This window comes from Pygocentrus nattereri, chromosome 26, assembly GCF_015220715.1.
Source record: "Pygocentrus nattereri isolate fPygNat1 chromosome 26, fPygNat1.pri, whole genome shotgun sequence".
NCBI classification, from domain to species: Eukaryota; Metazoa; Chordata; class Actinopteri; order Characiformes; family Serrasalmidae; genus Pygocentrus; species Pygocentrus nattereri.
This window is the reverse complement of record NC_051236.1, coordinates 31,213,418-31,239,255: the sequence shown is the minus strand read 5'-3', so window position 1 is coordinate 31,239,255 and position 25,838 is coordinate 31,213,418. Positions and strand designations below refer to the sequence as shown.

Genomic DNA, 25,838 nt, shown 5'->3' with positions numbered 1-25,838 from the left:
TATATGTGCAATATATGTTTCCAAAAAAGGGTGCTGTGCAAAATGTAAATAAAAACAAAATGCAAAGAATCATATAAACTCCATATTTAATTAAAAATAGTACAAAGATGAAATTTTGTAATACTTGCCCACATTGTACAAAAGTTGGGACATGGGCATGTTTGCCACTGTGTTGCATCACAAGTTCTCTTAACAACACTCTGTAAGTGTTCGGGACCTGGGGAGAGCAGTTGCTGTACTTTTCTAAGTTGATTACTTGATGTAGGATTTCAGCTGCTGAAGTTTGGAGTCTCCTTTGTTGAATTTTTTTATTTCATAACACACCAAATGTTTTCAAAAGCAGGCCAGTTTAGCACATGGATTGCTTTACTACAGAGTAATACTGTTGTAATATGTGCAGAATGTGGTTTGGCATTGTCTTGCTGAAAAAATCAAGGCCTTTCCTTTAAAAGATATTGACTGGATGGCAGCATATGTTCCTCCAAACCTGTATATATCATTCAGCATTCATATTCACAGATGTGCAAGTCACCCATGCCATGTACACTAAAGCATCCCCATACCTTTGAACTGTGCAATGAGAAGAAGCGGATGGATCCTCTTCTCTTTAGCTTGGAGGGTGAGGCATCCGTGATTAAAAAAATAATAATAATAAAAATTGTTTATGGTTTTTTCTTTGCACGGTTGAGTTTTAACTTGCATTTGGGTTGACTGTGTTCACATACAGTGGTTGTCAGAAGTTTTCCTGAGCCCATGTAGTGATTTCTGCTACAGAATGATGTCTGTTTTTAATGCAGTGCAGTCCAAGGGCCCAAAGATCACAGTCTGCCGATATTGTTTTTTTGGCCTTGTCCCTTGCATACAGAGATTTCTTTGGATTCTCTTTTAATGATATTATGTACTGAAGATGATGAATAGGCCAAGTTCCTTGCTATTCTTGTTTGCCTGCGCAGTGCTAAACCCCTCCCAATAAAAATATCTTTCTGAGATGCTCTTTTTATACCCAGTGATGTTACTGACCTGTTGCCACTTAGTTGTGAGACATTCTACCAGGAGTTTTTTGTACTACACCACTTTAACGGTCTTTTGTTGCCCCGTCTCAACTTTTTTGAAATGTCTTGCTGGCATCAACTCAAAATGGGGCATATGTTTAAATAAATAAATATTGATAAATTCTTGTACATAAAGAACTAGGCTTTTCCTGGATATTTCCCTTTATGTCTAAGTATGACTGCATCACCTGTTTATCATGAACATTTCACATCATTTCTAGCCTTGAAGTTCCCTGCCACAACTTTTAAAAAGAAGAATATATTTACAATAAACTATGAAACTGTACTGTTTACATTTAAATACAGATCAAAGTGGATTTACAAATCATTGCTTTCTGTTCTTATGTACGTTTTACCTACTGTCCCAGCTTTTTTAGAATTGTACCTACTACTTTCAATTAGATCTACAATCTACTGTCAAATTTCTTTAGTATTTGAATACTTTTTAAAATATTTGAGTACTTTGAATATTTCGCAGATGCTACTATCCTTGAGAGATAGGAACAGTTGTTTTTATGTTCATAGACTTTGTGAGGGCAGGGAATGTAACCCATTTGTGTGGGCAATAGTATTATCCAGTATGCTAGCCAAAAGCTGTATACTTTATGTGCATGCTTCTACAGCAGCAGGTGGCAAAAAAAAAAAGTGAAGCTAAATCTCTGCCTCTGTTTGCTCTACATGCCTGATATGAAAGCTACATCAAATTAATATAGAAAAATATGATGAAGTATTTGTATAGTGCAAGCATTCAATGACAGAACAACAATGAATGAAAGGATGAAAACAATATAAAAAATACTGTAGAAATACTGCAAGAAATAGGGATGGGAGTCGATCCCAAAAAGAATTGCTTACTAAAGTCCAGTCATTCAGGAATCGAGAGTCCAAAGCTTTCCAAACGATTCTACACAGACGTTCAAGCTTGCCCACATGCACATGCACAGTGTGTAGGATAATTCTGCTGATGCTATCTAGACAGTCCATCTGAAAAATATATCCCTACACAACTCAAACTTTTATAGTCCAACTGTATTTTACTTTAGACAAAGCGGAGAACAAAGTAAAATGCAAAATTTGAAACGACAACTTGGCACAATCAAACAGCACTACAAATTCCAAAATAGCAACCCACACCAGAAAATAGAGGAGAATCAGGTATAACTTGTATAGCCAGCCCCTATTAATCAGCTAGATTAATTCAGCTAGTGCTCCCCAAGTCTCAAATATAACTAATAGTGTACATTAAATTAGGCTCTATGTCTTAGTTTTTGGAATCAAGATTACTGTGTCGGAGCAGTTGTCATCCCTATTAGCAAGTTACTAATAAAATATGTTTCACTGACTGTTTTTAATGTGGCAAAGACGACTAGATGAGTAGATGATTACTTTTTTGAATGACTAGTTGACTAACATTCCACCCGATGAATGCTGGGAAAGGCTCCAGCACCCCCCGCAACCCTGACGGAGAAGCGGCTTAGAAAATGGATGGATGGATGGATGGATGGATAGTTGACTAACAAAAGTTTGTAGTCGTGCAACCACTTCTTAGAACTATATTTAGACCAGAAAGCCTCGTCAAATTCAGAGTTTTAGTGCCAAGACTTATTACTACTCAATTTCATGATATTCTTCTAACTTTACTATGAACTATAAATTATGAATGAACGATGTTGGTCTTTTCTGTTGAGAGACTTTTTAAATTCCTTTTTTTTCATTTCAATTCGTTTTGTGTGGGATTAAATGTGGCATGGGCCTGGCAAAGTAACAGAGCAATTTGCAGATATCGGCCATTCATGGTCAGCTCCCTCACATAGTTTGACTGCTCACCTGAGTCCCAGCCAAAACTCCAAGCATGTACTTTATTTAACTTAAGTTACAACAGCTAGCAGTCTACTTTACTCATAGAAATGAAATATGTTAGCTTAGTTTTACATTAGCTATCTTACATCAAGACTCACAGTGTTTCCTCTCAGTTGTATTGTGTGGCACACAATAAAGCCTGCTCTGAAAATGATTGATAAATGCTCTTTCTGTGCTGTATATTTACTATTAAAACAAAAAAATTAAACATTTCAAAACATGTTGACAGGGGCTGAAGTAATTATATGGAAAGAGCATTCTTAAGTAAAAGAAGAGAGGAATGGAAGCCTCGGCCTGCCAGCAGCTCCAGGTCATCTACGGGTTAATCTATATCACAGTACTATCTTTGTCTTAGATCATTTATGATGCATGTTATAGAGTGTGTGGTTGCGTGTGTGGCTCTTCAGCTGAGTGACTGTATGTTGGCTGGAGATAGATTGGGCAGATGTTTGGCCAGTGTGTGGATGTCTGCTGCTCCCTCAGGTATTCTCATTAGACCAACACTTAGCAGATGGCACAGCCGGTCCCACAAAGCTGTGGCTTTTCAGCAAACACACTGCTGCTACATACTGCCAGGTACAGACACGCCTTGCACTACTGCAGTGGCAGGACAGTCTGCTTCAGGACATGACTACAGATACACCTCTGGTCAAAAGTCTGGAATCACTACATCCATAAACCTTCTCTGAGGTCTACCTGTTCTCCTTCTACCCGGCAGCTCCATCTCCAACATTCTTTGACCAATATATCCACTATTCCTCCTCAACACATGTCCAAACCATCTCAACCTGGCCTCTCTGGCTTTATCTCCAAACTGCTCCACCTTCACTGTCCCTCTGATCTGCTCATTTCTAATCTTGTCCATCCTTAAATCAATTTGATTTCAGACAAATGTGTCAAATGATTTTGATATGAAGCTGGCACTCTTTAACTGACATAAACATACATAAACATTTGTAAAGGCTTATTTCAACAAGTGTCAGTTGTCATAAAAGCTGCTTTTATCAATTTCAATGTCAGTTTATGACAAATGACACTTGGAATAAGACTTAATGTCCATATTGTGGGTAGGTGCTGTGTAGCCTCATGATAGCTGTCCTTCAGTAAACTGTTACCAAGAAAGTATAGCTATCATTATGTGATTGGGATAGTGTAGTGGTTAACACCTGTGCCTTCTACACTGCAGACTGGGGTTCAATCCCCACCTGGGCAAACACACTATACCAATAAGAGTCCTTGGGCAAGACTCCTAACACTGCCTTGGCCTACCTATGTAAAATGATCAAATTGTAAGTGGCTCTGGATAAGAGTGTCAGCCAAATGCCATAAATGTGACAAATAATTTTTCACAGACAAGTCCAAATACACAGTGTAGTCATTTTAGACTGAACATGCAGGATGCTCTTTCAAATCAGTGATTGCCCTTTGGTTAATTGATCAGTTGCTATCTGACTGAACACGAAGAAGGCATATTATTAAGATATGGGTAAAAAATTTGAAGTGGAGCTACCTTTCCTTTCAAAACATGTCCATCCATCTTCCCAAGTCTAAAGCTAGACTGTGGACTAACTCTTTAAGCTTCATTTGTATGTCCACGTCTGAGACTTTTTCAGTAAATACACTGAAAACAAAATGATCATTATTAAATGAATACTGTATCATTTTAACATATTCTTTACCTGCTGTGGCATGGTTGCGCTGTGGGTAGCGTTGTCGCCTCACAGCAAGGAGGGCTTGGGTTCGAAACTCCTCTCTGTGGGGAGTTTGCATGTTCTCCCTGTTTCTGTGTGGGTTTCCTCCGGGTTCTCCAGTTTCCTCCCACAGCCCAAAGACATGCAGTCAGGCCAATTGGACATGCTAAATTGCCCCTGGGTGTGAGTGACTGTCTGTGTCTGTCTGTCTACCCTGCGATGGACTGGCAACCTGTCCAGGGTGTATCCTGCCTTCTGCCCGATGACCGCTGGGATAGGCTCCAGCGTGACCCTGAGGGAGAAGCATCTTAGAAAATGGATGGATGGATCTTTACCTGCTGCATTTGTAGCACACAGTGAATTACCACAAAAATAATTTTGACTTGTGTACATCCTTTCCATTGATGAAATATATTATATCAATTATTGACAAAAGTGAGTAAAAAGAAAGAGAAATATGTGTTGCTGTAATAAATGTTAATGTGGAAATCATGTACAGTATTATGCAAAAGTCAGAGGCCACCCTTTATTTAATTTCTTACCAAAATGGCTATTAGTCAGGCTGGGCAATATGACAATATTTATTGTTATCATTTATTGATAAAATATGGGACAATACAGCACAATAATGCCTTTCTGAGTGTATTGTGGATATTATCAGTACTTCTAGAGCACTGAACAGATGCATGTTTCACTAAAAGGGTGTTCTGTTTAACTGAATTAAGTGTAGCACAGTATGTTGAAAACAAATCATTATATTCATAGTTTTTACTAATACACCATATTGACAAAAGTATTCACTCACCCATCCAAATCATTGAATTCAGGTGTTCCAATCACTTCCATGGCCACAGGTGTATAAAGCCGAGCCCCTAGGCCTGCAGACTGCTTCTACAGACATTAGTGAAAGAATGGGTCGCTCTCAGGAGCTCAGTGAATTCCAGCGTGGTGCCGTGATCGGACGCCACCTGTGCAGCAAGTCCAGTCGTGAAATTTCCTCACTACTAAATATTCCACAGTCCACTGTCAGTGGGATTATAACAAAGTGGAAGCGGTTGTGAACGACAGCAACTCAGCCACGAAGTGGTCGGCCACGTAAAATGAGCAGTTGCTGAGGCACATAGTGAGGAGAGGTTGCCAACATTCTGCAGAGTCAATCGCTACAGACCTCCAAACTGTATGTGGCCTTCAGATTATCTCAAGAACAGCGTAGAGAGCTTCATGGAATGGGTTTCCATGGCCGAGCAGCTGCATCCAAGCCTTACATCACCAAGTGCAAAGCGTCGAATGCAGTGGTGTAAAGCGCAGCCACTGGATTCTAGAGCAGTGGAGACGTGTTCTCTGGAGTGATGAATCACACTTCTCCATCTAGCAATCCCATGGATGACTCTGGGTTTGGCGGTTGGCGGTACTTGTCTGACTGCATTGTGCCAAGTGTAAAGTTTGGTGGAGGGGGGATTATGGTGTGGGGTTGTTTTTCAGGAGTTGAGCTCGGCCCCTTAGTTCCAGGGAAAGGAACTGTTGATGCTTCACCTTCCTGTTCCAACATGACTGCACACCAGTACACAAAGCAGGTCCATAAAGACATGGATGAGCAAGTTTCGTGTGGAAGAACTTGACTGGCCTGTACAAAGTCCTGACCTCAACCCGATTGGACAAACTTTGGGATGAATTGCAAACCTTGCTTCATCGTCCAACATTAGGGTCTGACCTCACAAACGCGCTTCTGGACAAATGGTCAAAAATTCCCATAAACATACTCCTAACCCTTGTGCAAAGCCTTCCCAGAAGAGTTGAAGCTGTTATAGCTGCAAAGGGTGGGCCGACATCATATTAAACCATATGAATGGGATCTCATTCGATTTCATATACGCGTGAAGTCAGACGAGCGAATACTTTTGGAAATATAGTGTATTTTTAAAAGTGATACTACCAGTTCTTTTTTGTTTGTACTAACTTATTAGATAAAAAAATCTGAAAAAAAATTGTGATATATGTTGTGCATTATGAAAGTTTCTTGAAGTATCGAGATCCATCTCTGCTAATAAGAACTAATTACTCTTTTTAGGATCTATCTATCTATTATAGATAATCCACTTGCATAAGGAAGAGGAAGGTCAATAAAAGACAGGAGAAAAAAGATTGTAAGATACAGAGAATGGGACTCCTAACAATCACCAAAACTGTTACCATTAGATAAACCGCACTTAAAGCTTTAGTCTTTGAGAGAGAGGAGAAAATCAAGCTCCACTCTTGTTTCAGATCTGAAAAATCCACATGTATTTCTGTCCATCCTTCCAATTCAGTGCTATGGATATAAAAGGACGTGTAGCTGTCAAGAAGGAAATGAAGAACAAAATAGCCTCCCAGACCTCAAGATCACTGAATAGGTTTGGGGTTACATAGATCATGAGTGCAGAAAAGACAACCAACTACTAAGACTGAACTTTTGGCAGTGTGGAATAATACTGCAGATTTCTTTTATAAAATTAAGAGCAAGTCTCTCAAAAACATGGAAACTCTTTATAAAGGCAAAGCATAGAAACAATTAATACTGTATTTAGGTGTGGAGGCTTCTGTGTAATTTTCTGTTAATCATATCATAGATTTTTTTTCCTGCCACTGAAAAATGATCAAATTGTTTTTAATGGCCATTTTAACTGGAAAGTAAATAAATGAAGAGTGGTCTGTGATTGTTGCAGATACACATTCAAATTCAAAGTAATTTCATTGCAGCACTTTTTAACACTGTCCTACAGACAACAATTGCATCAAAGGCAAAGCTACTCAGCTCATCAAAACAGACATATTTCAGTCATGTAGGCTGACTCGAATGTGTGTGTGTGTGTGTGTGTGTGTGTGTGTGTGTGTGTGTGTGTGTTCACGCGTGCATGTGTATGTGTGCACGCCTGCCCTCCCCTGCCCCCTCATGTAGCCCCCGATGGCAGGAGCAGCAGAGTGGAGGAGTCTCTGGGCCTGAAGGGCACTTTTCAGCCTGGCCACACACACTCAGGCCCTGCTGCTTGGCTGCGCACCATGGGTCACCGGCTTACATTAGGACGACCCAGCCAAAGCCAGCCAAGCATGGCTCTCCAACATACCTGGAAAAAAAGGAGAAAAAAAGCCAAGCCGCTGTATTGTGCGCCAGAATAAAACAACGATCTCACGCACCATGTAGCAGAATTTATGGAAATGGGCTTGCGGTATTGTAGTGTCTGGAGATAGACTCTGAGCTCAAACAGAAGGTTTGATGTCAGGAATTAAACAGAAGCTCTTTTTCTGTGGCTTATTCTGTACATATGTACATTCATCATAAATACTGTTTGAAATGTATTGCTGATAGCTGCTCACATTACATTATATTTATTCCTTTATTTACCTTCTTTCGTATGCTTTTGTTTTTGTTGTGTGTTTCATTGCTGATGACTAATTGCATATTTTCACTGTTTATACTTCTTCCTCCCTTTTAGGAATTACTGGATTGGCTGTTAGTTGAAATTGACGCATTAATAGTATTGGCTGTTTTGTCATTTCATCAGCCTGGGGGCTTTTTTTTTGTTAGGTGAAGCTCTTTAAAAAGGCCCATCTCATACACTGGTTCTTGCATTGTATGTCTAAAAATACATAAAATACAAGAAATGTGAAGTCATATTTTGAGATTTGTATTGATTTTTTAACATTAAAAACAGTAGATCTATTACATACTTGACAATATAGCAGTGTTTTTCAAACTCTCTTTCTCCTTCAGAATAAAATATGTTGTTTTTGTTGCAGTGCATTCAAGACTCAAATATGTCTGTTCTGAGTGGCCTTGCATTGCGCACCATTCTGGGATGGAACACTCCCTAAAACAGTTTGAATGGAAGAGGCGAAACTGCTGTATAAAGGCAGATACTTTTAAATAGCATATAAGCTGAGTTTCATGACATCACAAAAATAGTTGTTCTTGCGTATTAGTTTCTGTATGTGGTTATGCACAGTGGAGTGAGTGGTATATTTTGCACCTATAACAGTGTTTTCATATTACATCAAACTGTTTTCTTTGAAAAATGTTAGGAAAATGGATTTTTCCATGATGTGGACCCTTTATCACATTTGAACTTTTCAAGGCTATGCTTCTTTACTCATTTAACATTAAGTTGCTTCCATTTGAGATGCATGCACATGTTTTTCACCTGTTTCTTTCTTTTAAAAAGGAGTGATTGTCTTGTTTCTGCACTGAAGCCTAACCTTCTTGATTTACTTGATTTTTGTATGGTAATTCAATTCTGACTGTTTACTGATTCACACATTTGTAAAGGCAGCACCTTGATTCCAGACCTGTACATCCAAATTTTCACTTTTAAATGTGCCATTTGAAGTTCCCTGGGTCCATCCGTCCTTAATCCTGAAGTAAGCACATTCTTAAATGAACATAAATGAAAGCTGATTGTTTTGATAGGACACTTGAGGAATGAATCTGTTTCTTGGCACAGAGTTGGAAAATTAAATGGATTCTGAGAGAAAATGGAGGGTTTCCCCTGGTCAGAGGGGAAGCTGTAGCAGACCTCACTTGTCAGACAGCATTATTTATTTTCAGCTTCTATCCATCAGCACTAGTGGCCACCCCAGAAGTGTCGCTGTGCTTACAGCACCTATGAACATGGTCATTTATCCACAGAATTTGAGCCATTTTAACTCAGATTTCATAATAATGTCACTCAAACGTCAGTCACTCAGACATCGCTGCCTCAGATTTGAGCCAGTGTTCTCCAGACTTCACTCACGGGGCATTTAAATTTTGGCCCTGGCTTAAAAAACCTCACATTAAAGTAACAATCTAAGGTTTTTATTCAAAGAACACTTATTTTTTTAATCGGCATAATAATGTGAAAAAAATTAATAAAACAATATGAAATGCATGCTTTTAAACTAAGATATGGTTCAAAGCAATTCAAGATAAGATTACATATGTTCTATTCTTCATCAGATCTTTCAACAAGACGGTTACATGCGGTGGAAAATATTGCATAGCTGCATTAGTGACACTTTAGAGTTTCTATGAGCAATTTAGCTGGCTTGCTCTATGCCCTATGAAATTTTAGATGGTATTTTTTTGCATCATATCATGTAGATTTACGCACACCTGATGGCAGAGTTAACTTTAATAAGAAGTAACCGGGATTACATCTCCTGAAATCAGGAGCAGGTCTGACTTAGCTACTGGACTTATTGACCTACCAGAACTGTTTTTGCAGAAGCCATAGTAATAAGACAAATAAAATGTGGTGAGCAGAGTAGGACAAAGTAGTGGTGATAATAAAAGCGAACAAAAATAAAAAATAAAAATTGAAAATTGAAAAAAAATGTAATTAAAAGTACAAGCAGTGACAACTTACAAAGCCCTCCGATCTCTGAATAGCAGTCGTTGCTAATATTCCGTTAGCACCAATCACTCAAAGCGTGGGCGGGGGTCGCGCTTCGTAGCCGCTCCTGAGACACCGGTAACACCTGTAGGAGGGCCTGGCTGGGCAGCGGTCCAATCAGAAGCTCCATGGGCGGGTCTTGCGCTTCGTAGTCGTTGCTAATGCGCCGTTAGCCGCTGCTAACAAAAGCTGGAGTGATGGAGCGGGTGGGGAAAAGCTGCTGGTGCTGAAGGGACTCCAGACCCGCAACACACACGACTTACAGTGCGTTTCACCGGAGGACGACTCGCCGAAAGAGTCAGAAGGAGGCAGAAATACACCTTCTGAGAGCTGAAGTGTTGCTGTGGTTAAACTCCCCCTTCGCCTGGCTAGAGAGGGTCAAGACAGTTAAAAAGCAGCTCAGCTTTCACATCGAGCTACAGCGGGAGGAGAAGGAGAGAATATTCGTGTTTTTATTCTTCCACTTCGGCCACGGTGAAGACAGAGTAAACGAGTGAGACCGGTCGAGACCTAGGCGAACATTCTCTGTGCTTTTTTCAGTCTTTTGGTTGTTGTCTTTGAGACGAAAGCGGTGGTGCAGCACATATATATATACACACATTCGACTCGAATCGACCGGGAGGAGGATGGACGAGCAGCCGCGGTTGATGCACTCTCATGCGGGCGTGGGGATGGCGGGGCACCCCGGCCTGCCCCAGCACATGCAGGAGGGAACCGGGGGAACCGACGGCGATGGAAGAAAACAGGACATTGGAGACATTTTACAACAAATTATGACCATAACGGACCAAAGTCTGGACGAAGCACAGGCCAGGTGAGGTTCAAGACTAACTTCAATGGAATCTGGCACCCCGTGTTTATTTTCAGCCTAAATATTTCTGTTGCATCTTCATTTCAAACCACTATTTACAAGAAAAATATGGGCATAGTGGTAAACTGACTCTGTTCTTTTTTAACTCCCTTTTTAAATGTATGATTAACTTATTGAAGTGATTAATGCAACTGTACTTGTATATGTTGAGTTGTTTTGAATTAATGAATGATAGTTAGCTCTTGCTAGTGTGTTTTATTTCCTCACTTTACACAAAAAATAACGACCTAACTGATGTACAGCGGTGTGGACTGACGTTTATGCATTTCACTTGAGTGTAACCCGAATGACTCTTCTCAGTCCTGTGAATTTAACAACACTAAACATGCTCATACTTATGAAAGACAGCCAGTGTTAAGACCACTGTGTTGCTACTAGGTGAAGCCTTGATTATCAGTGTGACAATTTATTGACAAGACATCCGACCACAAATTGACCCATGTTGTCAGGAAGGTTTACTGTGCGTGGCGATAGACAGCAGCGCTGTGTATTCGGACACTTAATCCCCAACTCCACAGCGATGGGGACGAACATTTCAGCCACGACGTGATTTAACTGAGCAGCGCGCTCGCTCATCGCCTCTTTCGCAGCCTAGCTTGGACTACAGTGTCCATAAGGGAAATATTGGGTTTTCCCGAGAAAACTATAACCTTTAATCAGGCAAAATTGACGCCTTTTCCCACCAGATATTAGGATGAAGGTTTGTCAGTGGCTAGCTTGTTAGCTTATTATGGAAACAACGTTATTAATAATAATAATAATAATAATAATAATAGTCATAAAGAAGTCAGAAGCAGCTAAATTTGATTTAGGTTTATACCTAATATGTTTTGATTAGCAAAGTGGACCATTTTCTCTCCTGTGATACGATTAGCCAGAATGACCACGAACAGTGAACAACAACCGTTAAAAATGTAAGGAACAGCTGGTCTGAGTTTGTTAGTTAGTTAGTTAATTAGTTAGTTAGTTTGTTTGTTTGTTATTTTCAAAGGCACCGAAAAATTCCTAATCCCGCCCCTTTTTTTGTAGGAAGCACGCGCTGAACTGTCACAGGATGAAGCCCGCGCTTTTTAACGTTTTGTGCGAAATCAAGGAAAAAACAGGTCAGTTGTGTTTTGTCATTTCTGTAATTGATTTTTTAACTAAAAGTATTTCACTTTTGCTTGTATTTCAGATCTACAAGCGGTCAGATTTAGCATCTATCGCAGCTTAATGCATAATGACCACCAACCCTGAGATAATTCAACCTTATTACAGTATTGACGCTGTGAGGAAAAAGCTGCCAAATGTGTGTCTGATGCACTGTTTGATCAGGAATGTCTAGTGGGGTTTTTTTTCGAAGGCTTTCCAGAAACTGTGCCCTCAAATTCCGCTTAGTAACACGTATTTCATGTGTCTGATGACATGAGTACAGCTGTTAGTGAGTGGCTCATAAACAGATATAAGTCTAGTTCAGAGTTGGCGCTAAACAATGTGAATGGGCAAATTCGTGGAAAAAGCTTGGTTCTACTGGGAGCTTTCAGACTTCCTTTTCATTCTCTCTTTATTTTGGTCTTTCTTTAGTCCAAGCGTTCTAAGCTCTACACACTACTCTGATAAAGTTTACTTTCAGAAAATAGTGAAGTTGTGGTTCTGTTAAGGGTTCTTTCCTCTTTTCCTTTCTTTCTTTCTGACTAAGTCTGACTAATTGTGAAGTTCAAGTCTGCTCCAGCCTGTATTTACTACCTCGCCTACTTTTCATTCTCTTTCAGAAAATGTCTGCTTATGCTTCAACATTCCTGCCTCACTTCTCTGCAGACATCTCTCTTTGACGTCTTTTGGTGCTTTTTGCTGTTTTTTTTTTCTTACATCCATATATCACGACTAGAGAGCGTTTACCTGGACAGGACACTGTGGTCACTGGCTGCAGTGAATTTTCCCCGCGAGATTTTAAGTGCTGGTTGGAATGAAGCGCGCTGGGCTTAAACTACCAGGTGCAGTGTTTCCTCCGTGTGTATGCACGCGTGTTTAAACATTTTGGGGACTGTCACAGAGGGAGAGATGTCTGCAAGTCAGTTTATGTTGTGATGTGTCATTTCCGTGTTACCAGACTAACTGAGGGGACAAGTAGCTGAAATATTTAAAAAAAGGTGGAATCTTGTAGGACATCTTCTTCTTCTTCTTCTTCTTTTTTCTTATTCTTGTATCTTCCCATGTTCCCAGATAAGCTTCCCAGTTATTTTGACTCACTAGCAATGCATTTCTCCTCTTGGAGCATTGAGGAGAGGAAACTGTGCTGAACTTCACGACTGTGAGATATTGAGATGCTATCTCCCAGCAGTTTGATGTGAAAACGGTTCTGGTGTGTTTCACAGTCATTAGTGCATGAAATAAAACGGAATAGATGAAGGATAAAGGAGATATCTCTTTTCTTCTGAAAATCTCCAGAGTCTCTCTGACTGCTCTCTTTCCAGCTGTGAAGCTGTGGGTGGCTCTCGCTCCACCGTTTGTTCTTTCTCTCTCCTCCGCTGCAACGCCACCCTGGCAGGATGTTTTTATTGAATTCGGACCCCTTCTGCAGCCCCCTGTCCGCATGGTGCTGAAATGGCCGCAGTGTGCAGGGGGGCTTTTGTTGCCTGTTGACTTTCTCTCTCCTCTCTTTTCGTCCGACGAAAGGGTGCTGGGGGTAGGAGGACACAGTTATGCGTGGAGCTTTTACTCTGACGTTTCTTTGGGTTCATTCAAAGTTCTAGCTCCTGAGGAGCACACAGTGACGCGGACCTGTTCCAGACTGCTCTACTTTAAGCTTACCTTTCCTTCTCTGCGATCTCAGCAAGGCCAATGGCTACGCTGAAAACATAACATGTTGAATGTATTTTATTCAGTTGTGTGCATCATTTCTACATGAAGAAATATTACATCAAAAGAAACATATCTTTCAGTTTGTGTACATTTGGAACAGTTGTGTTGATGTGTGTATTTTCCTGTGGAAATGATGTGAAGCCAGTGCACTACTTCTTTCAGAGTAGGGTGGAGTACACGGAGTCGTTTTAGAGAAAGTTTGTTTGATTATTTTGGAAGTTAATTTTTTGGATCCATCTCATTAGCGTATTTGCTGTGCTTTGACTAATTACATAGCAAACATTAAGTGTGCTAGTGAACCAATTTAGTTTGTTGTTGTTTAAATAGAAATTCTAAACTATGTGTAATAAAAACAATTTCTAACATATAGCTTTACATTACAGGCTACTTTTGTCATTCTGTCCCAGATTACTTTGCACGTTCCAATTCCGTCGCATAAGCATGGCACACTTGACTAGTGACATTGCAGCCAAGCTAAGCCCCGTGGTTTAGCTGGATATCTAAAAACTTTTTTTTTCTTAGTTAAATAAATATAATATCTGATAGACAAAATATGAAAGTTTTAATTTAATTACACAATTTGTTTCTGCTTTTTTTGCATAAAGTACCAGCCTCAGAATCATTTAGGAATTGTTACTGGCATCAGAGTGGATCAGTTTTGAATGACACCCGGCCCGACCCATAGGTAAACGTTAGACCCCCTTTTACTCCCTATACACATGAAGACAATGCAGGTACACACTCTGAGTGATGGTGTGGAGTTTTAAGAAGGTTTCGATTTTGAGGTGTGTTTGTTTTGCTCTCTCCGTGGAGAGTGGAGTGTGTTTAGTTTGGCTACTTCGTGTATAACTGGATGAAAAATCCTTCAGGGAAATCCCGCTGCCCCTGCTCCTCTACGAAGCTTAGGCTGGCTAAAATATTTAGTTAATACCATGTCTAGTTTTGACTTGGTCAGGGAGACTGTTGAGGAGGGGAAAATAAGTATCTGTGTTTTGTCTGCAGGTTTTCCTCCAGCTTGCATGAGTGTCCAGCTGTTTAAGATTTGTTTATTAACTGTAGATTTGGAACACTAGTCTTTGAGATATACAAAGAGCAAGAAGTAGGAATTTTAGGAGTGTGCCATAAATGTAACCAAATTTTTTTTAACAAGTTTTTGTTGTATTTTGGTGTGTTTTTTTTTCGTCTTTGGTAAAAATAAGTACTGAAGTGTGTCTTGTGAACGCTGTGTATTCCGATCATTGCATAACAGCCAGTGTAGGGACAGAATACATTAAAGCAGATTATCACAGTGTTATGTTAAAGCTTATTTTCTGCTTCTTGGTATCAAAACGAGAATGACACAAGTCAGATTTTAGTATTGTTGACATTATATGTAACCTTATCAGTGTTACCAAAATATACTTAACTGTCTATACACTGTCTTACAATGACTAATTTTAATCATTTTCAAGGGTTTAAGACACCAGAATGTTGAATCAGTTATAAAGAAAGCATCTCCATAAAATAGAAAAGTAGAAAACACAGCAGCATGTTTTATAACATGCCTGTCCCTGTCTGCCTTTCATTCTTATGCTCGTGTAGAAGGAGGCTTACCTTGCAGTGATCAAAAGTTGTACGTTCTTTGTTAAGCTGTCTCTTCTTTTTTCCATGTACATAAGTGTATGTAAATGATGAGGAAGGTTGACTGGTAGCTGTGTTCACGTCAGTGTCGCTTAGCATGCCGTTGTGTTAGCACTTAGAGCAAGTACATAGACTGTAATACAAATGCCAGTCTGTAGTGTTCTGTGTTTATTTTCCTCTATTTGAGTTTCTCTGTTTAACTGTGCTGCTGTAATAAGCCACCATATTACAAGTCAAAACTAAATTCTGTCAAATATTTTGCTTGAAATTGCTTTGTGTATGTGTAAGCTACAGGTTTCAAAACCTTTAGCTGCTGATATAAAACAAAATATTTGCATTCTTTACAGTAAAGCTATGAATGCTCGCATGCTAGGCATTTACACATTTTCATTCTAAACTTTCAACAGGCTAGTTTGCAGTGGCCCGAAAGAGTCTGTAGCTTTAGCATCATAATTAAGCTAATGGAACTATCAGGACTGAATTTACTCATGTATATTTCTGGAGTTGTGAATTTTTTTTACATGGTTGTAGCCCAGAAACGTTTCAGGCTTTTTAGCCGAGTAGCTAGCTCTGCAGTAAATGTGTTCACATGGCACTCAGTTTCATATATATATATATATATATATATATATATATATATGAAATTGAAATTGAACCTTTGTAGTTTGGTCCAGTTGGTTTTTCCAGCCAGTGTTGGGGCTGTTTGAGGTGTGTGTGTGTGTGTCTGTGTATGTGTGTGTGTGCGTCTGTGTGTGTGTGTGTTTTCACAACTAGCTTCCCAGGGTGACGGTCAACACCTGCAGGAGAGTGCATGGTGGGGCATGACCTGACCTTGTGACCTCTACCTTGTTTTTCTTTTTCTTTATTTGTTCTTTCTTTTTTTTTTACTGTAAGTATGTAAGCAGTGATACAGAGAGATCCAGAGAAATGTATGCATATGCAGTGTTTACTGGGAGGACAGAAGGAGAAAGGAACCCTTTTGGTGATGTATTTATTTTTTTGCCCCCTCAGTTGGACACTCCTCCTTTTTCTGCTTTTTTTCTATTTTGTCTCTTTCTTCACTGCTAGCTTTCATTCCTTGCATATTTTCACTCTCATCCCAATGAAGAGTGTTATTTTAAAAGTGTTTGCTCTCTCTTTCTCTCGCTCTCGCTCTCTCTCTTTTTCTGTGTGTGTGTGTGTGTGTGTGCTTGCACGATACAGTTCATTACAGTGTAATCCAAAAATTATAATTCACCGTGTGTGTGTGTGTGTATGTGATGCACACATTTCAGTGCATGATTAATGAATGATTAATCATTTGTAATTGTCCTCAAATATTTTAAGTAGGGGAAAGAAATATGATAATGCAGCCTTTCTTTCTTTGTACAAATGCAGTGTATATCGCAAATGTTACTTTTATTTTCTGGTATGAGCAGAGTTCTCCACTAGGCAAAGTGTGCTTAGTCATATCCTTTAACTTGCAAGTCTGTTAGAGAAGTACAGAAGTGTAGTCATTATTATATTAGCCTTGTTTGAACCTTGTGTTGAATGCCATCTTCTCGTGGCACACTGTGGGAACAGTGTTATGGAGGGGAAGAGAAAGGTCAGCTGGTAAAAACTCTGCGATGAAAACAATGGCCGTGTCTTGTCAGAGTGTTTCTAATCCCCGGAGCGTGCAGCTCCGAGTGGAGCTAGAGAGGAGCTGGCCGAGCAAGGCTTTCCAAAAATACACTGACAATTCCACCCCTGCACACACACACACACACACACACACACACACACATACGCTTGCTTTCATACAATCTTAGGGCGAGGGGTCGTATGTATTTCCCATATGTGTATATGCGAGTAGCTATATGCAATAGTATGTTTCATTTGTATTGTGTCTGTGTGCAATAATGGTATGTTGCTTATATTATGTACAAATAAGTGCCTATATGTAATAATAATATTTGTTGCTTTCTTGTTATCTTAAAATTAATTCTAAACTGAACCGCGGTGATGTTGCTCTACTTATCTATAAAAAATTAAACATACAGCTTTTGTAAAAAACCCTTTACAGAGTCAACACTATTCTGTTTGTTCTGTAGATTAGCTCAGTTTTTCCTATTTTTTTTCTACAAAATTAGGGCATTTATCTCCTTAAAATGTACAAACACACGCACTCACAAACTCTCACAATTGGCACAACTTTCATTACCCTGCACAAAGCAAGGCAATGACATAACCCAAGTTGCTACTTGAAAGGAGAAAGTGCAAATATCTTTTTTTTTCTGGTGCAGATTTCGTCTCAGCTTTTGACACTTGGAAACTAGTCTCAAAGAGATGAATGCTTGGATCTTCAGGCACTTAAGGATGGTGTCATGGCATCCAATTGCCTAATGTCACCAGCTGTTCTTTGACACTACCTTGAACCTATGAAGCTGTGAAAGAAATAAAAAACAACAACAAAACGGTATAACTGCTATAGTTTTTTCAGCTTCTGCTTCGGAAGTACTGTAGAGGGTAAATGCAATGCAAATACACTCTTCAGGGGATGTTTAGTAAAGCCAGTGGTCATATATAGAACCAAAGAACAAGGTTTTTTGCCTGTAATTATGCTGCAGCTGCCTCCACAGTCTTATGATCAGTTAAAGTTATTGTGTAGTTAGTATTATTATTATTATTATCATTAGTTGTAGTAGTAGTCGTAGTAGTGAGTGTAAAGAACCTGTTGTGAATATAGTTCTTTAAAGAGTCCTTCAAAAATGGCACCACAAAGGGTTCTGCCGTTAGAAGTCATGGAACATTGGAATTGTGTAGAACTCTTTTAGTGAAAGTTTTTTTTTGAACATGCGGTTTTCACTTCAGAGGTTTTTTAAATTCTCTTTTTTTTCCCTAAATGAACCCATTACAGAATCTGTTAACATGCTTAGTAGTCTGTTCCTTTTGCATTCGCATGTTGTTTTTCCATTTATCCTCCATAGACAGACATTTGAAGATGAACAGCGTATTAAATCAGCTCTTTGTTTCCTCCCAAACATGGTTGCTTGTGGATTTTTTTTAATAATCAACAAAGTCCTGTTTTTTGGATCAGTGGAAAGTATACAAACGTCAAAACCAAGATGTTGAAAATGAAAAGGAGCTGATTTGATCACCGCCAACATCTTACAATCTTAATTAATGTAAATATTATAAATCTGTGTCAAACTGCACCAGTCCTCTGGTGTTTAGCTTATCTTGCACTAAAGCAGACACATTGACTTCATTTTTTTCTTCTTTCCTCATTCAACAAAGGGCCACTTTTCTTGCAGTGTTGTGTTTGACTAGCGTAAGGTTTCACGCCTGGGGGGGAACGACCCATTTATAAAAGTTGAGTTGTGGGGTGATGTAATGTTATTTTTTGAAGGGTGAAAATGGGGTGAGGAGAGGGCAGGCGAGGAATATTTGACAAGAGTGAAACGAGCCAGAGATATGATTACTGGGAGGCTGTGTGTGTGTGTGTGTGTGTGTGTGTGTGTGTGTATATGTGTGTGGTTGTGGCTGTCCACTGGGATCCCTGTCCTGCTCCCTTTCGCTAAACACAGCAGCAGTCACAGTATACAGTTACTGCTCTATAGCTCATTATGGCTGGAGTAAATCATTTTAGCCAGCCCCTCTCAGTCAGCACCAGCACAAAGCCGCTTCGTTTCACCTTCGGGACGAGCCGATGGTAACAAGGACAAGCAGGAATGCTTGAAGAAATGAAATACGCTGCATGATTTCATCACAGTGAGTGTGGAACTGTGGCCGTCAGCCTGAGCTTGACGTTGAAAGTAAAGTTCCATCCTTTTGGATAGGCCTCCAGAATCCACAGGATTAGTATAACTGCAACTACAAATCAGCTGTTATGCTCGTCATTAGGTGTTAATATACATTTACATTTCCTGCACTTCAGAAGATACCCTTAACTGAAGCAACTTCCGAAATTGCTATCTTTTTGCACTAATGCAGATACTTATCAAATAGAATATATTTTTACTTTGACTCCATAGCATGTGCTTAATGCCTTAAACCACAAACTTATTATACAGTTATTAATCTCAAGGCCTGTTATTCAACTGTTACCGTGAAAATAATACACAAGTTATTTAGTTATTGGTAATAAGGACAAGATGGAATACGGTGCTGAGATTATTGTATTTGTTGATGTGAAGCTGAAAGTAAAATCTATTAGTATAGTAGCTTTTCTTCTCCAAATCCAAAAGATTTTAGAAATGACCAAATTTCACGTTATGTTCATTTTCCCTTAATTTCCACTCATTTCACAGCATGTAAGTAACTCTTTAAACTATATGCTTATTATTTAGTTATAAACTTAGTAACTGCTATAAATTATTTGGAAGATTCTGTGAAATGAATACGAAAGCTATATGTAGTTTTTGGTAACAGAGACAGGCAGTTATGTACAGTGAAATGTATCATGCCTCAATATTTTAATGATGAAATGTTGGGTGTTAGTGTGAGCTTGATGCCGTGAAGTACGGTCCTATGCATAAGGAATTTTCAGGAGGATTATTTGACAAGAATAAATATGGACCAAAATGATAAATTATAAAAAAAGTGTTAATTCACATTTATCAAATCTAACTTTAACTGTATTTTATTTTTCAGTGATTATCCCCTTAAACTTTAGGTTTTTTATTATGTAGCTATTATAAATCATATATATTTTTATGCGCCCTTTGAAAACATCACCAGCTCTTTATATTGTGTTAACAATTGATTGCATGAATGAAATTTCAAAATATCTTGGAATAGAATTGCGAATTGCATTACATAAACACACGTTATAAGTTTTTAATTCTCCTATACACTTTACATTTTATAGATACTACATTATTTTGTATAACTGTATGTGAATTATGAGAAGGAGGAATTGAGGTTTGGGGTAGATGTGCGCAGTAAGATTATATTTTAATGGTGTCAGTTTTACTGCAATAAACATTAAGCTTTTCTTAACATGTTGTGGATATTGTCTTAACACTGACCAGCATCATGTTTCCGTGCAAATACAGCATAATTATTTGTGTTTAACTGGATTTTATTACAGTGCAGTATGTGAAACATAGTCATTTTTAATGTAGCACTACTAGTGCATTTTGCCTGTGTCTAAAATTATTGTAATACATATCATGTATTGTAAAAACATCTGTGAATATCATTAGATATATTTTCTGCAAAAAGTAACTTTTATGGGGTTAAAAAATATCAGAAGTTTTTTGCAAATTCACCCATTCTGTTGAGTAAAAGATTAGGCCCAGTGATGTTGCGTTCTGACCTGCCCTCTTATGTAAACTCCCTGCTGTCAGTTCAGGTGTTCGATTTCTGTGGGTTGGAGCCACAGCGCTGTAAACTGGTGGCCCGAAACCGTTTATTTTACATTCTGTCAATACTGAGCGTGTTTGTGTCTGGTCAGAAATGCTGGCATTGCCTGGCTTTGACACACACACAGCTGTGCCAGGGGCAGTGCTAATGCTAATGTGGGACACTTTTGTCTTTCTTCTCTTCATTCTCCACCATGCTGATACAGCAAGGCCTCAGAGGAAAGAGACTGAGAGAGTGAGCTGGGCATCACAGCTGTTTCCTCGGTCGTACTGGCTAATTATCCTTCAAGCGGAAACACTAAAGCCTAATTCTGCGCATAATAGACCAGCACACACACATATATAACACACTTAACACATATATACCACATATATATATGTGTGTGTGTATGTGTGTGTGTATATATATATATATATATATATATATATATATATATATATAGTGGGATTAGCTTAGCATACATGTACGTAGCAGCAATTGCAGGCATGCTTGTCAGGAGAGACGGAGAGCATTTAGCGTATTGTTATCGCCGCGCGTACACCAGAGCACAATCACATTACCTTATGAATTATGCAAATTGTCAGTGGCCTAATTGAGACATGTTAATCATATTAAGAAGCTTAATTGCTGAAATTTAACTGTGATGCTATTTTGTAATTAACTATGACATCAAGTTTTCAGTGCGATAGATCGAGCTGTACAGGCTGCACATGAATGAAGCTGTTGGAGTGTGTCTTACTGTAGAGGGGCCATGACACACAGTGTTTGGCAGGAAGGAACGTTGATAGACATATTTCCTCTCCACTGCTAAGAATCATATACACATTTGCATCCTGTTGTGGTGTGAGGTTTTTTTTTTATTATATAAGTCGACATCAGTCAAAGAATTAATTCTTCTTCAGTTGGGTTTCTGTCAGCTGAGCAGTTGCACTAATTTATTACTTTCTTTAAGTATTTACTTGTTTGCTTACTTTTTAAAATTTATACTTACAAATGTAGATATTTGTGCAGATGAATGTTTGGTCTTGAGTCTTGAGTTTACAAATTTTATTTATTTTTCTGCACGTTTTGTATGTCTGCATGAGTGAACCGAATAGGTGTGGTAAGGCAAAAAAGTGCAGCAAGGAAAAAAAGAAAATGTAGAGAAATTTGTAAAGATGATTTTAAGAAATGCTCTGCTTTGCTCACAGTACAACTAACTGGAAGTGTGTAAGGCATTATGGTACTAATTTATTGCCAGCCATATTTAAAAGATAAACATGTAGTGAAATAAAAACTTTCATTTAAGGTGTGAACTAGTTATATGGTCTAGTATTGTCCATTATGTTATTAATTTAGTAGCCTTTTCTCTGGTGATTAATCAACTTTAAGTTGGAAATAAGGTCTTTTTGCTAGGGGTGCACTGGTATGGGACTTGTGGGACAATGCAGATGTCTTTTATTTTTCATATACCTGCAGTCATTTGGGAAAGTTTGAACACCAAACCTAAATATGGCATATTTGTATAAATTATAATGATAATTTCTGTGTACTTGTATTAAACATAGATTCACACAAAAAATCACAGTAGGGTGCAGTAAAGATAATGAAATGTTGAGTACAATAAAAGTGCAATCAAATAGTTTGAAGCACTGGTCAAACCTAAACATTTGTATGATGCTGATCATTTTAAACAGTTATCTGCCGATATTAATGTGATTCTGATATCATCTGTGCTGTTTGTTTGACCTGCTGTGGACTGTATATTATAAACCGATTCTGCATGCCCTCTGCTCCTTCATCACATTGATTATAATAAAAGCCATTCTTGTACAGTGACCTGCCACACATAAAGCTGTGTGATTGGCTGTGAACCAGTGGCAGGTTGGGTTTGTTATCAGCTTTGTTGCTTTGTTGCTGCTGCCTCCATATTAGCAAGACACAATGTTCAGCACATCAGACACAGACACACTGGAGATGTTATCATTCTGCTTGCTTTTGCTTTCTGCTCCTTTGTCATAAACCTCCACCAGCAGCTCTTTTCTTTTTTTTTTCCCTGTAAGAAGCACGCCTCTTAACCCCCGCATACTTAATGCGCTACGACTTTAATCAAATCTGCAAATTTGTAACGTGCGTTAAAAAAAAAAAAACAAACGTTTGCCGTTTGCTCTCTTGCGGATGTGAGAATACGGTTGCCATACCAACCCCCTTAGGAGTTCATTTTCTTTAATGCAAGGTTTTGGAATCTCATTTCCTCTCTTATTCCCCACTGCTATAAGAACACTCCACCAACAGGCATGCAGAAGCCCTCACACAGAGAGTGATAAAGAGACGGAGGAAGAGAGGGAATAAAAGAGACTTAGAGAGACACTGGGAGAAAACAGAAGGGGAAAGAAGAGAGACAGATCCAGAGAGAGAAAGTGTGAGTAGTGGAGGGAATGGGAAAGAAAACCAGAAAATGAGAGACTGGAAAAGAGAAAGCAAGATTGAAAGAGAATGGGAAAGAAAAGGGAGAGACAATGGGAAGAGGAAAAGAAAGCGGGAGAGAGAATGGCAAGTAGGGACAGAGAAGGAGAGAGAATGGGAAAGAAAGATAGAAAGACGAGAGAAAAAGTGAAAGACAAGATTGAGGAAGAGAGGTCAGGAAAGTGAGACAGGCAGAAAGAAAGAAGGAAAGAAAGAAAGGGGGAGAGAGAGGGAGAGACAACGAGAGAATTTAAAGGGTAAAAGATAGACAATAGGAGAGAGAAAAAGAAAAGGAAAGTGAAAAGTAGAAAATAAGGCAGAGGGAAAGAAAGAAATGACAGGGCGAGAGAATTGGAAAGAGAAAAAGAAAGAGAGAGGGAGATGGAGAGGAAAAAGAGGAAGAAAGAGCCAGAGACTCACACAGTGGGGGGTGGAGAGAGAGAGAGAGAGAGAGAGAGAGAGAGAGAGAGAGAGAGAGAGAGAGGTAGTGGAAATGACACAAATTAATATACACAACTTAAACCAGACCAAGATTAATGGCTGCCTTTCGCTGCAGCTTAGTCGCACTGTCAGTTGCCGGGTGCTCGTTGGACAAAATCAACACTAATCAACATTTATTCCACTTTTGCCCTGGGCTTTTAGGAGTCTGGCAGGACCCCCCTACTTCTCCCTCCACCTCCTTTCTTTCCTCTCCTCCCTCTTTCCCTCCCTCCGCCTCGCTACGCTTTTCACCTCTCATTCACCTCCTCCATACATCACTGTACTCTCTCTCTCCCCTCATTCCTAACTGTGCGCCCCTCTCCCTTCAGGCCACATTACAGCTATGATAGATTTTCTCTTTTCATTTGCATCTGATATTTAACACTATAAAACGCTCCCTCTGACACATCTTTCTCTCTCTCTCTCTCTCTCTCTCTCTCTCTCACCTTTCTCTACATCCATCTCTCTTCACATGTGCTAGGAAGTTTTCTCCATCCTGGACTGCTTCAGGATTATGTCTATATTACATTCCCATATTATGTTGATGTTGTAGGCAGTATGCTGTGATAAGCAGTGTGTTCTTCTGAGCTAAGATTCTTTGTTTTTGCTGTAGATGTATGAGTGGGAGTGTAGCTGTGAAACTATAACAAATGGGCTGTACCATGAAACGTACATGGCAGAAGGCACTATGCTGCTGCTACTACTACTGCTATAAAAATATTTTTTTTTACATTTGTTGTAGTGCCACTATTTAGTAACAAGCACCCACACACAGTTTATTCAAAGCAGTTGTTCTTTTCCCTGAGGTCCACTTAGAAAGTTTGTGTGGTTTTATGTGCTGAAAACAGTAATAGTTTATTTTTAGATTACAATTTTTGAGCCACAATCCTTTTAAATGAATCAGGTTATTTCTCTTACTGTACCTTTTATAGCTCATAAGCAAATGAGCTCTGTTCCTGTTGACTGCCCTGTTTGTTGTAGTACCTCTTTTAAATTTTAAAAAGTTTTGAAACTTTAATAGTGTTTAGATGCTACATCAAGTTAAAATTAGGATTTCCATAGTAGGAGTTCTTTAAAAAGCTTGTCCACCTTCAGAAAAAAGACTGCCTAAAGAACCATGCATTGAAAGGTTCGTCGGGTAACACAAAATAGTTCTTCTACAGCATTCCTCCAAAGAACCCTTTTATATTTTTAAGAGTGTACCTAAAACATAGAAGAAAAAAAAATACAAAGCCACTTTGCGCCAGATTTAACAATAACCTCTCATTATTGTCATAAACACACATACACATTTTTTCTCCGAAGCTGTCGTTCTTTTAAAGCTGAGTGAAACTGGGAAAATGCTCACTGCAGGACCAGATGTTTGGAATATATCATCAAATCCAGATGTGATGTCTGCCCTCCTAAATGTGTGTCACCAGGCAGCTTCGTATAATGTTTGCATTTTATAAGGTGCACTAACAGTGTGAAATCTGAAATGTGCAGATTATTTTATTTTTGTTTTATGTGCAATATTGTGTGGGATAAGTTGCTAGTCTTCACTGAGATTCTTCTTTCTTTCTATTCCTTTCCCTGTTTTTTTTCCACCCCTTTCTCCTGCTTTTTTGCTTCCCTTATTTCTCTGTTGCTAACATTCTTTTTTATATACTCACTTTTAACATTACTCTTGCTCCCTCACTCTGCATTTTTCTTTTTTCTTTCTTCCATTCTTTTTTCTTGCTTGCTTTCTTTCATTTTTCACAAGTAGTCTTTCATTCTTTATATCCCTTCTCTCTTTGTCTGTATGTCTGTCTGTCTATCTGCCTTTCTTTTTCACATATAGCCTCTTTCACCCCTCTGGCATTCCTACCCTTGTTTTCTTGCTGTCTCATTCCACTTATTTCTTTCTCTCTCTTTTTCTCTCCCTTAAGAATTGCTTGTCTATGCAAATCACTCATAATTAGACATGCTAATATATGGCGGTAATAAGCCACTGTCTCTCATTATATCTGCCTGTCTCCCTGTTGTGTTGAGGGGAAAATGTTCATGAGGAATAACGTTTACTAGAGCAATCAGTCATCTCTGCACAAACCCCGTCCACAGCACACACAAACACTGCTAACTGGCTTGTTGATGCAGTGATTACCTGCAAGGCTCAATAGGGTTTTCAAAGTGGTTACCAGATTTAGCTTTTAGTTGCTAAAAATTACCATATCAAAAAACAAAACAAAATTGCAAATAAAGCCAAAGACCACACCATTTATCC

The 25,838-nt window shown here is 38.9% G+C and overlaps 1 protein-coding gene across 4 annotated transcripts in view; it reads left to right on the top strand.

Moving 5' to 3' along the window:
- The first annotated feature begins 10,180 nt into the window (after window positions 1-10,180).
- Window positions 10,181-25,838, top strand: part of pbx1b (pre-B-cell leukemia homeobox 1b) — a 94,082-nt gene continuing 78,424 nt past the window's right edge. For 2 of the 4 annotated variants that reach the window (XM_017724702.2, XM_037534920.1), the window contains exons 1-2: window positions 10,182-10,822; window positions 11,909-11,982. In XM_017724702.2, coding sequence (XP_017580191.1) covers window positions 10,635-10,822; window positions 11,909-11,982 — 262 coding nt within the window. In that variant the 5' untranslated portion in view covers window positions 10,182-10,634. Of the gene's footprint in view, window positions 10,823-11,908; window positions 11,983-25,838 lie in introns of all 4 variants that reach the window. The other 2 variants (XM_037534921.1, XM_017724701.2) reach the window with 2 other exon arrangements.